Genomic DNA, 13273 nt, shown 5'->3' on the forward strand with positions numbered 1-13273 from the left:
GGTGGCTTTAGCAGAGAGAGAGAAGGATTCAAAGGTGGTTAGAAGGCTTGGGTCAGTGCTTCAATAAAGTATTTGGTATTCTTGGATATGGAATTTTCTGTGCTGAGATATTTTAAGTGGGTTTTAACAATGAAATCAAACATCTAGAGCAGTGGGCAATGAGTAGAGCAGTGAGGAATGGGGAGGAGCCCTCACCTTCTTCTCTGGGCTGTCTACGGGCCTCCAGTTGTTGTTCTTGATCTGCTGCAGCTGGTCAAACTTCAAGGTGACGTCGTCGATGGAGAGCTGCAGCAGGTCCCAGAAGCCGGCCAGATCTTGAGAGGTGGGCCGCGGCATGGCACTGGGGTCCTGGGAGAGTGTTACAACAAATCAATCAAATCAATTACATTAACTTTATTGATCCCTGTGGTGATACTGGGCAATGAGCCAAATGAATGGCTCTGTACCTGTATTCCAGATAATCACAAATTATCACACATGCACACACATAGAATATACACGATCTTCTAGGGCTGACGCTAATGCTTCAAAGCTTCAATGGTAATCGATGTCCAAATCAGTATTCGAATGCTTCAGGGGGGTTTTCCCCTTACATTTAGTTTTAAATAGTAATCCAACATTATTCATTATGCATCAACATCACATATTATTACTTATTCTCTCAGACAAGGACATTTAACATTAGTGATAGTAACTTTTGTGCCTCACAGCCCTCATCTAACATTACTTACCAGCACTGACACTGCGACAGTTTGACCATGAAGCCAGCAGGTCCTACATATGAGCAGATTTGTTTTCATGGGCTATGGCTGTAATTTATTTGATGTTCTTATTGCACATTTTGTAGCCACTTTCATTTCAATAAAAGGGAAAAACCATTGACGGTATGACCTTTGAAGTCTTGATTTTTGGCCCTCACCTTCGTGACCCCCACACCCACCCCTGCTCCCTGTCGAAGCTTCGAATATATCCGTATACTTGTCACTCAAGCTTCAAAAGCCAAAAATGGTATGGGCAGCCCTAATATCCCCACACACTGCAAATCTGAAGAGATTCATAGCCACACTGGTTATTATGCACTTCAGCCTAGATCCACTAGATGTCCTTATCAGAACTCATCAAAATCAGCCATGGCCTGGTGCATCAATAACTTCTGTGGGCTCTACTGAAATGAATGGCATTTTGTGATGGGGACCTATCCTGATTATCTCCCCTGAATGAGCTCTGAAATGGCACCTCTTTCAGCTCAGTCACTATTTATCTGTGAATTCCTGATTTGAAAGGAGAATGAAATGAACAGATGCAGCGCTGTTTCAGCCACAGACCTGCAGTAGAAGTGGAAGTCCCTATGAGCCTTGGGAGCCCATGCGAGTACTCTATGAGGCATGGCCTGCACTGATGCTTCACTTATGGAGTACTTCAGAGCTGGGAGGTAATATCTAATGTAGTCCTATTTCAGCCACTTCATGTGCTCCATATATTCAGTGTTTATAAGGAAAAGGAATATTATTTTGCCTCTGTCTATCTCTACTGTAGGTGGCTGGGTCAAAAACAGTCAATATACATCCTCTCCTAGTGCTAGCTTCAAGTGACTAATACATTGCATTTAAATGTGCTATTTGTAGCATTTTACCATCATTAAGTCATTATCGCCATCATTTTGAGACAGTCTAATTACTATAAACAAATGAGACTGTCACTGAGAAGCACCTGTAAACTAATCCTCATTTTGCAGGACCCCAAATGTAGGAGCCGCTGGTGTACAGATGGCCCCGCAGCGAGCAGAACAGCTCGCTCAGTCCTGCTGAGTGACTCACAGTGTTCCCAGACTGTGCTCCTACCCCATCACTGCTTTAGCTGCCTGACTCCACCAGTCACACACAGACACGGCTCATTCATCTTACAGCCCTACAGGCTGTCACAGACAGAGGTGTGCTGGTGGAAGACAGCACAGATCTCACACTAGGAATAAGCGATGAGTCCACAGGCGCCTGTGCAGAAGGAGCGATGGTTTCAAGACACCTCCGCACTGAATATAGTATCAGAAGAATCCACATCTGATGTGTACCAGACGAGTTCAGAAATGTATTACAATTTAAAAAAAAAGAAGGAAAATGGCTCATTTTATCACTATGTGGAACAACGTTGTTCAAGTGTTCTACACAAGTACTATTAAAATGTGAGTGTGGTTTTAGTTGGCTGAGAATATCTGTGAAGTTACTATCACTTTGAATGCAAATGATGGTTTTCCTGCTATATAGTCCGTGCAGTGCTTTGACTGATCTGGGAGCCTGCTGCAAATGATCATAATTCAAAATAACAAGCAACTTGTTGCTTGCTGCAGACACAAGTGGGTTTTGCATTGATACAATCTCACTTTTACAGGGATTTTAAATGGCATCTTAGATGGGACTTCAAGTACATTTTATGAGCAGTGGAAGATAAGGCATTGTTGAAATATTAAATGACCTAGATCATTGTGCAGTTTGTCATTAAATCAGGGGCTGATTACAATGGGACATAGAGCCTTATTAAACTAGCCATATTTCCTCTCTCCATCTTAGCTGACATTCTGACATATTGTATAACCAAAACCTCCTTAGATGTGTTTCCATTAAAATGTCATAAGTCCATAACAAGCTGAAGGTTTTGTGCTAAAACTGAGAATGTCAAACAGAAATGTTATGGTAGAAGTTTTCTTATACTAATTAGTATCAGACTATAATAAATTGGTGCCCTTCAAAAGGAACATGGAAACCGGTGCTGCAAAGCAACACACACACACACACACACACACACACACACACACACACACACACACACACACACACACACACACACACACACACACACACACACACACACACACACACACACACACAAAATAATTTTCCTATAATATCCTATGGGGATGTAAAATGAGTCTGTTTACAGTGACCTCATTGTACTTCATGGTGTAGTAATTAGCTCCTATGACATGAGTATAACACTATAATTTAAAAAAAAAATGGTTTTGCTGCAATTTCTGTATAGTATCTCTCTAAAATCTTATTATTGGATGATATAATTTCTTTTCGTAAACACAGTCACTAATTAGTGTGGATCTGCAAAGTCATGGCATGTATCATGTAAGTAGCTGGGTGCAGACCAAACAACATTATGTGATGTGTAATTAGTGAGGAATTGGCTCAGTGTGGATCTGCTTCCCCCTGCTTGACCCCTGGACTGCTGCTGTTCTTCAAACAGCCTCAGACAGCCCAGATCTGGCAGATTTCAGAGGAGTTGGTGCGTTTTAAGCTCTCGCTGTGTTGGAGCCAGGGGCGGTTCTAGGCCTTTTTTGGGTGGGCCCCCCCCCCCTCCAAATCCATGGTGGTCATTAGTAGCAGTTTCTGACTACACTCAATGCGCTGTGTGCGTGTGTCCCCCCCCCCTCTATGTTCTTAGGGTGGGCTCAGACAAAAATTTAGGGGGGTTCAGCCCACCCGAAAAGTTTCTAGAACCGCGGCTGCGCAGGCGCTCCCTCCTCCATCTATCTGCCTAATCCCACATCACTTCACACAGGTCACACACACAGTACAGCAGCGAAGTGGTCCTCCACAGTCCACACAATCGTTCTCCCCACTCATGATCAATGAAACTGTGAGGTGAGCATTGACCAGTCAGAGTCGTTAGTAGTTACTTAATTAGCGCATATTGATATGCAAATTAGCGCGTAACGTTGTTTCGTAGGCTAAACAAAAGAACTTGTCGCTGTGCCTGCCAGACAAACAGGTGGACTGGAGGAAGGTAGGTAGGCTACCATGGCACCAGCCGGCCATGTCATGCTAGCTCGCAGTAAAGCGGGTGTACATGGATGCGATGTTTTTTGAGAAACATATGGGCATAAGTGACAAACATATTTTCAAACAGGTCCCTTGTTATCTGAATGAAATTAAGCCCTTCAGAATCGCAAGTGGCTGCTTTACACAGCCTGTCTGACGTGATGATGACGATAGCTTAACATGCGTGCATGGCATGCTATTCCCTTTTCTTTATTTCTTTCCCTTCCACATAGATTTTGACCCCCACAAATACTGCCACATATTAATTTCAACTAGTTGACTGCAAACTCCTGCTTTAGTGCTTACAGTATATTATTATCTTGTCGGAATATTATTCCAGCCAATAAGTTAGGAAGTTCCCTTTTGATTTAATTTTACTTTTGTTTTGCCTACAAAGCAAAATGTTACTTTACTTGAAACTCCCCTGAAGTGATTTTGGTATTATTTATGCAAGCATAATTCTACCATATAGTAACCTGTATGCAGAATATATATAGTATATATAGGGAAACAATTATTTTTTCATCGCTGTAAAACCACAGAACGGTAAAGAAGATATTGATGTGTGTAGTTCTTCATAGATCTAGTCTCTTCATTTTGATCTCAAAGTGCGCCAGTTTGATCCATTTTTACTTGAAACTGTACAAAATTGACTTCCGGGGTGGCATGCCCCCGGACCCCCCTAGGGGTTCAGTGGTCCATGACCTTTGGGTGGGCTGAGCCCACCCAAAGCTCTGATGCTAAAACCGCCCCTGGTTGGAGCTCCTCCCAACACACACTGTTCATCTCTCTGAGAGCATACTTAAGGGTGGAAGGCTTTATGAAAGTTGATCCAAGAGGTAGAAAGACGCAGTCTGATAAAACGCAAATACATATATGAACTATACTGTATATTATTCCATGTGCCTTTTGCTTTTGGAAATGGAAAAGTTAGGTAAACGTACGTACTCTCTCCTTTAGTAGGGGGAAAGTAGGGGAGCTTGGTATAAGAGGCTAGTTCACAGCATTTATTCCCTGTGTAATTCTCATTCCCCTTGAATGAGCAGTTTCTGCTGCATACAGCAAAAAACGGCAACAGTATTTTTCATGAATCTGAACCAACTTAATTTGAAATAATATTGGATACTTGGCTCAGATCAATAAAACGAGTTGAGAACAGTGCAAGAGAAATATGAGGCAGAAATCCCTGAGCCTGTGTGTGTTCCTGTATTGGATGAACAATAGATTGGACGGACTCTGGCTGTTCAGGCCTATTTAAAAATCGCCTGCCTGTTCTCCTCAGGACATCACCACAAATACATCCATTCACACCCTCACACACTGCTCATTTCAAAATGTTCAGCTCACACATAAATGTGCTGCTAGATAGCTATTGATTTTCAACTTTGTCTTTTTCCACAATCAATGACGTATTCAGTGACTTTTGATTCAGTCTGTTAGCGCCAGCTACACCATAGGGAGAACAGAGGTTGCAAGGATACATGAAGGTGTCTGTTATAATAACAAACGTTAATTTTGTAGCACTGCAAAACTTCTATCCTTGTCTTTTAGGGTATGTTCACACTGCAGCTGAAAGTCTCCTCATTTTATACTTCATATGTGACACGGATTTGATATTTTCTAATCAATGTCAACAGCAAAATAAATCTGCTTGGAATCTTTCTTTCATTTTTTTCCAATTCAGATCTGGACCACGGCAGTACATATCGTGCATTCCTTTATAACTGGGAACTGGTAATCTTACCGGTTCAAAGTTCATGAGCTGGGACGTGACGTCACTAGAGCTGGTATTTCCCATTCCAAACTCGTAGGAGCCTCAGCAGCCCCAACCTCAAAAATCCAAGATGGCTGATCCGCGCAACAACAGTAGTTATAATCGTATAAATGCCATTTAGCACTTCTGTCTTGTTTGTGTCTCGTTAATTCAGCTGTACACACAGCACGGCCTACTTCTATCTGTGTGGACATGAGGCTGCGGTGTTTGTATGCGTAAAATGCCACGAAATGCCTTGTTATCAACTGTTATTGCTAACAATGGCTAGCCTGGCTAGCGAGTGGATCTGACCAGTGAACAGTGAACTTCCCAGCTCAACTTTTCTGCAAATGGAATGCTAACGAAACGGATGTGACGTCATTTAGCCTCCACATCCCAGTTCTTTTGCAATAAAGGAATGCACGATTTTACCTGGATATATGGACCACGACAGTACATATACCTGGATATATAGACCACGACAGTACATATACCACCCTGGATATATGGACCACGACAGTACATATACAGTACCTGGACATATTGACCACGATATACCTGGATATATGGACCACGACAGTACATATACCTGGATATATGGACCACGACAGTACATATACCTGGATATATGGACCACGACAGTACATATACCCGGATATATGGACCACGATAGTACATATTTTATTTATTTTATTTAACCTTTATTTAACCAGATAAGACATTTGAGATACAAGATCTCTTTTGCGAATGTGATCTGGCCAAGAAGGCAGCAATTACAAGCCAGGTTACAATCAACATAAATTACAGTACATATAAAGGAAACATAAAAACAGGGCTATAGAGCTGAAACATTTAAAAAAAGCAAGGACAACCAAATACATCATAAAATACCACATCCAAGGGTAATAAATAACACAGGATCAAGAACGTAAAAACATATGGCCTAAAAACAAAATTAACAGGTCAAAAAGGGCAAAGTAAAACTAGACATTCCTGCAGGAGCAGCTTGCAGTAAGAACTTCAGATAGAGCATGTTTAAAACTGGACAGAGGAATGGAAGAGACCAGTTTTAAACGGGACTGCAGGTCGTTCCACGACCAGGGACCAAAGTAGGAGAGACTCTTTTTTCCAGATTCTGTTAGCATAATTGGCACTTTGAATTTCAACCAGCTATTTGATCTTAAGTTATGGGAGTTGTTTATCGCTACAAACGTAGAGCAGATGTATGAGGGTAGTCTGCCCAGGATGGCCTTGTATATGAACATGTACCAATGTCGCATTCTGCGCAGGGCAAGGGAGGACCATCCAACCAGGTCGTACAAGGTGCAATGATGAGTCCTGTAACCTGAGTTTGTGATATATCTCAGAGCGGCATGGTAGAGGGGGCCAGTTTAGACAAGGAAGTAGGGCTAGAAAGACTGTAAACAACATCACCATATACCTGATATATGGACCACAACAGTACATATACCTGGATATATGGACCACGCATTGATAGGGACCACAACAGTACATATACCTGGATATATGGACCACGACAGTACATATACCTGGATATATGGACCACGACAGTACATATACCTGGATATATGGACCACGACAGTACCTGGATATATGGACCACGGCAGTACATATACCTGGACATATGGACCACGACAGTACATATACCTGGACATATGGACTACAACAGTACATATACCTGGATATATGGACCACGACAGTACATATACCTGGATATATGGACCACGACAGTACATATACCTGGATATATGGACCACTCATTGATAGGGACCACGACAATACATATACCTGGATATATGGACCACGACAGTACATGGATATATGGACCACGGCAGTACATATACCTGGATATATGGACCACGACAGTACATAAACCTGGGTATATGGACCACCATACTACATATACCTGGATATATGGACCACGACAGTACATATACCTGGATATATGGACCACGCATTGATAGGGACCACAACAGTACATATACCTGGATATATGGACCACGACAGTACATATACTTGGATATATGGACCACGACAGTACATACTGTATACCTGGATATATGGGCTAATTTTGACACCACAGCATTAGCATGATAACCTTGCTGGATTCACGTGAGATCGCAAGATCGCGATCACGCGACAAATCCATCTTGCCACGCTCCAATCGACTGCTTTGAATTGAGGGAAAAGGGGCCATAGGGATAGGAAGGTGGTAGAGAGTCGGGGTTCGAGGGGTGGGTAGGATTAATGGCGAGGGGGATATGGGTGGTGTGTGTGTGTGTGTGGGGGGGTGGGGGTGGAGTGACGTCGTGGTCTAAAAGGTTTGCGCTTGTTTTGAAAGTGCCTGCCCCTTTGAAACGGTTTCCCCAGTGAGTTCCCAGATGGTTACTGTGAAACAAACTATCTGGCAGCATCAGCTTATTAGCATGAAGGACAAATGAGAGAAAAAAGAGAAACAGCTGACTTGATTGGGATGGCTAAATTCAGTCAAAAGTAGAAGGCACATACTGTTAGTGAAACAAGTGGGACAAGTGTAGGGACAAAAGGGTATAGGTCAGGTGGTGTCTTTTGTTATTGTTACTTTGTGCACATGGGTCTTTTCCACATCACCGTCAGTTCATATTGGTGCTGGATATGGGACCCATATTATGGGTTACACATCCTGGAATAGACATCAACACATCCAAAAAAAGGTCAGATATGCTATATCAGACAAGCAATTTGGAATTTAGCGCGAAGGCCTGCGGTGTGCAAGCAGCCTGATTTGATATATTTTGACACCATCTCCACCTCAACACACACACACACACACACACACACACACACACACACACACAGGCGCACGCATACGCACACACGCTCTCTGTTTGATGGGTTAGGCTTCTCACCAGGTTTTGCTGACACAGCCAGTAGAATTGCTGGAATTTCTGAGACATGAGTAGCTGAGCGCTACCCACTGCACTCCGGATTTTACCTAGGACTGAAGCACACACACAGCACACCAAGAGCTCATTAATAAAGTACATTTGTACTTTCTGCAATCCATGGTAGAATGTCATGTTTCTAAAGCAAAAACATGTTGTATATCACGTTTCTAGATACGTGTATCAACGTTATAGAGTCTGCTATTGAAATAGCGCGGTGGACAGTATGTGGATGGATAGCGGAAACACTTGCCTTTCACACCGGAGAGCTGTGTTCAATCCACAGCGTCACATTTAACATTTTTGTTATTTAACCCTAACCCAAACCATAACCCTCACCTTAAGCAAGTTGTTTTACTTGCCTAAACATAACACAAGTTGTAAAAGTTGTTTTATTACGTTGGAAATGTGGCAAGGTTTTCAAATAAACCGCCGTTTCGTTTCAAACTTACGTTGAGATTGCAGGTTTGCAGAAACGTAAAATGCCACGTTTTAGAAAGTTTGCAGGGACATGCAAATGCCAATATTTTATTCTGACTAAAAGCCCATCTTTCTCAGGCTGCTCGTAACGCCTATATTGTGGTAAAAAAAAAAAATCTCAATCAGTCGTTTAGTACTAAACGTATACGTAAGTGTATTTTTTTTTTTGGGGGGGGGGGGGGGGGGGGGGGCATCTTTGCCTTTATTGGATAGAACAGTAGACTGACAGGAGAGGTGGGGAGAGAGGGGATGACATGTAGCAAAGGACCACGGGTCGGATTCGGCCACGCAAGGAGTAAGCCTTAGTGGTGCGCGTGCTACCAGGTGAGCCACTGGGACGCCCCCTAGTGTAGGTTTCTATTCTATTCTATTCTATTCTATTCTATTCTATTCTATTCTATTCTATTCTATTCTATTCTATTATATTCTATTCTATTCTGTCATATCCTCTCCTATGCTATCCTATCCAATCCTATCCTATCCTACTGAATCTGATGTATGGTAGTTTCCGGCACCACTTACTTTCCTCTGACAGGTCGTTCTCCTCGGCTTCAGCCTCCATCTCCTTGCACCAACTCTCCATCCTCTTGGTCTCTGTGTGCAGCAGCTGCATGAACCAGCTCCCATCCCGCCGCAGAGAGGGGGACGCCCGGCCCGACTCGCCCGACGACACCGCGCTCTCCCGGGGCGAGGGCGGCTCCAGCTGCCAGGGGGTGTCGCTGGTGGTCTCCCTGGGGCTGGGGGGCTCGGCAGGCGTTCGGTAATCCTCGCGGTAGCTGAAGAGGCCCTGGGTGCGTACGGTGCGCACCGCCCCGTACTGGGTGGGTGTACTGGGCTCCGAGTGGCGCTGGAAGCCCCCGCCAAACTGGTGACCCTTGTCCTCCATGATGGGGAAGCCCTCCAGCTCCAGGTCGGCCTGCACAGATGCAGTCACGCTGTTGGAGCGCTTGAACCGGCCCTGTCTAAAGAGGGCGGGAAGAGGAACATAAATGAGAATACACATGCAGTCCAACGATGATAAGTGATGGCAAAGAAAAGGGGGTATTGTTCATAATAGGGACAGCTAAGAATTTAGTTTTTCCCGAGGAGTTTACAATCTGGGAACCATTATCTCACCCTTTCTTATCATCCTCCACCTGGGTCCCGACAGAATGGTATTCCCGCAAGCCTTTGCTTTCTGATTCCGAGTCCGTGGCTGCTTCCACCTAATGCAAAGGAACGACACAAAGCAAAAGCAGTTCTCATTATGTGAACTTCCATTCCCCAGTGTTTCTGCCTTTATTGGTTGGGGAGTGGACAGAGCACCGTACTGTACACGATCTGGCAGGGAGTAAACATTCTGTGATTTATGGAGGCTGCAAAGAGGCAACTAAGCTGAGGATGTTTCTGGGAACGGTTTTTAGGTATATTGTATTACACACCATAAATGTCTGAAAAAAAGACTTTGTGGCAGTTACACTGTCATGGCTAACCCTGAGGCACACTTAATTTAGAAATAACATTTTCCAGGAAGTCGTTCAGTTTGAAAATGTGTCATTTTCTTTTTTTTTTAATATATATAATAATTTTTTCCAGATTTTTTTGATCCCATTTTTATCCCCCATTAGTGCTAATTTTTTATGTATTTATTCTGGTTGCTGCTCCACCCTCTGTCGATCTGGGGAGAGCCGAAACTGGCTCCATGCTTCCTCCGAAACATGGGCAGTAGCCAGCCGCTTCTTTTCACCTGACAGCGGAAGCTTCACCGGTAGGACATAGCAAGTGGGAGGATCATGCTATTCCAATGAGTTCCCCTCCCTCCGAATGGGCGCCCCGAACGACCAGAGGAGGCATCACTTCAGCGACCAGGATATTGTATGTTTTGGTGAGGGCGTCCTATATGAAGGAAACCCCTAGGGGGCACGGGGAGAACATGCAAACTCCACACAGAAAGGCCCTTTTGATGACCCCACCCGGGCGGTGGGCACTCGAGGACATGCGGACGGGCACGCACTCCTTCAGCGCTCACAGCGTCCCAGGTGGGAATTGAACCCAGGACCTTCTAGCTGTGAGGCGACAGCTCTACCACTGAGCCACCGTGCCCTGCTGTCATATAGTTACTGACTCAGGGGCCCTTTACACGAGGACAGTTTCTGGAAGAAATGACACAATAGCGTTTCCTTCACACCTTTTCCTTCACACCTTCTCCCTGTTTACATGAGCGCTGTTGAATTTTTAAAACGCCGTAATGTACATGCCAGGTCGCTAGGTGGCAGTGTGTCATCTTATTCTTTGCCCATACAAGGACGCTTCTGCATGACGTCATTTCGTAATCGTCTTTCCGGTTTTAAACACGGAAGTAGAGTATGCCTACCGCAGTCATTTAGACTTGCCAAAAAGCTGTTTTCAAGCAAAAAAACCCCAAACTGTTTTAAAGATTTAATATTTGTCGGGTGAGAACGTAACATATATGTGACCAGTTTATCAGAATAACGCCTATTGGAAATCTTTAACGAGCAGCGAGGACCGGGAGCGCTGACTGTGCTGACACCGGTCGGACTAGCTATCTGTCAAACCCTACTGTTGTAGCTACTGGCAGTGAGAAAACACTGCCGACGTGCTTTTGTAACTAACGTTAAATGCCGACCGGGTACAGCCATCGGCTCCTCGCAGCAGTAACGTTACGAACATGTAACTGAAGTTGGCCGCAGTGTAGCTTAATTCTGAATGTTGAACGTAATCGCGTGTGTCGCGTGTGCAGGCACGTCAGAGTTCGCTGAAAGCGCTGAAAAAATATGAATGCCAGTGAACGGAGAGTAACGTTACTTTTTTTATCCCATTTGAATTGTGCCACGGGGTGCCAACGTTAATTTTGTCAATTTAAAACATAACTTTGCATGTCAAGAAAGTCGCAGTTTATCGTCAAACTGTTGCACTATACGTTATAAATCAGAAGGACTACATACACTGTCGCCTAAGTGACATCACTTTCTCTACCGGCAAAGCTGAAGACCAGCGACATGCCACAAGCTTCCACGAGCTATGTCATTTTTATACTAAACTAACCCCTACGTTTCAGTTTGACGACAAACTGCAACTTTCTTTACAGTACATGCAAAGTTATGTTTTAAATTGACAAAATTAACGTTGGCACCCCGTGGCACAATTCAAACGGGATCAAAAAAGTAACGTTATTCACGTGGTTCATTGCCATTCATATTTTTCCCAGCGCTGGTACAGGGAGAAAGTAGGAAGTGACGTTTCACTTTGCCTCTCTATAGCCACAGTACCTGTTGTTATTTTAGCCATAGTACTGTTGTTGTTATAGCCACAGTACCTGTTGTTGTTATAGCCATAGTACTGTTGTTGTTATAGCCATAGTACTGTTGTTGTTATAGCCACAGTACCTGTTGTTGTTAGTACCTGTTGTTGTTATAGCCATAGTACTGTTGTTGTTATAGCCATAGTACTGTTGTTGTTATAGCCACAGTACCTGTTGTTGTTATAGCCATAGTACTGTTGTTGTTATAGCCATAGTACTGTTGTTGTTATAGCCACAGCACCTGTTGTTGTTATAGCCATAGTACTGTTGTTGTTATAGCCATAGTACTGTTGTTGTTATAGCCACAGCACCTGTTGTTGTTATAGCCATAGTACTGTTGTTGTTATAGCCATAGTACTGTTGTTGTTATAGCCACAGTACCTGTTGTTGTTATAGCCACAGTACTGTTGTTGTTATAGCCATAGTACTGTTGTTGTTATAGCCACAGCACCTGTTGTTGTTAGTACCTGTTGTTGTTATAGCCATAGTACTGTTGTTGTTATAGTCACAGTACCTGTTGTTGTTATAGCCATAGTACTGTTGTTGTTATAGCCATAGTACCTGTTGTTGTTATAGCCATAGTACTGTTGTTGTTATAGCCATAGTACTGTTGTTGTTATAGCCATAGTACTGTTGTTGTTATAGCCATAGTACTGTTGTTGTTATAGCCACAATACCTGTTGTTGTTAGTACCTGTTGTTGTTATAGCCATAGTACCTGTTGTTGTTATAGCCACAGTACCTGTTGTTGTTATAGCCATAGTACTGTTGTTGTTATAGCCATAGTACCTGTTGTTGTTATAGCCATAGTACTGTTGTTGTTATAGCCACAGCACCTGTTGTTGTTATAGCCATAGTACTGTTGTTGTTATAGCCATAGTACTGTTGTTGTTATAGCCATAGTACTGTTGTTGTTATAGCCATAGTACCTGTTGTTGTTATAGCCATAGTACTGTTGTTGTTATAGCCATAGT

The 13273-nt window shown here is 43.4% G+C and overlaps 1 protein-coding gene across 1 annotated transcript in view; it reads right to left on the reverse strand.

Moving 5' to 3' along the window:
- dlgap2a (discs, large homolog-associated protein 2a) overlaps positions 1–13273 on the reverse strand; it is a gene marked incomplete at its 3' end in the record, with an annotated part of 386637 nt that overhangs the window by 202 nt on the left and 373162 nt on the right. Inside the window, exons 8-12 of the mRNA XM_083633008.1 lie at positions 10116–10204; positions 9522–9961; positions 8484–8575; positions 196–348; positions 1–5 (exon numbers count right to left, since the gene is read on the reverse strand). The exon at positions 1–5 is cut by the window's left edge and continues 202 nt beyond it. Coding sequence (XP_083489134.1) covers positions 1–5; positions 196–348; positions 8484–8575; positions 9522–9961; positions 10116–10204 — 779 coding nt within the window. The remainder of the gene's footprint in view (positions 6–195; positions 349–8483; positions 8576–9521; positions 9962–10115; positions 10205–13273) is intronic.

This window comes from Poromitra crassiceps (genome assembly GCF_964638095.1).
Source record: "Poromitra crassiceps genome assembly, chromosome: 3".
In the NCBI taxonomy this organism is placed as follows: domain Eukaryota; kingdom Metazoa; phylum Chordata; class Actinopteri; order Beryciformes; family Melamphaidae; genus Poromitra; species Poromitra crassiceps.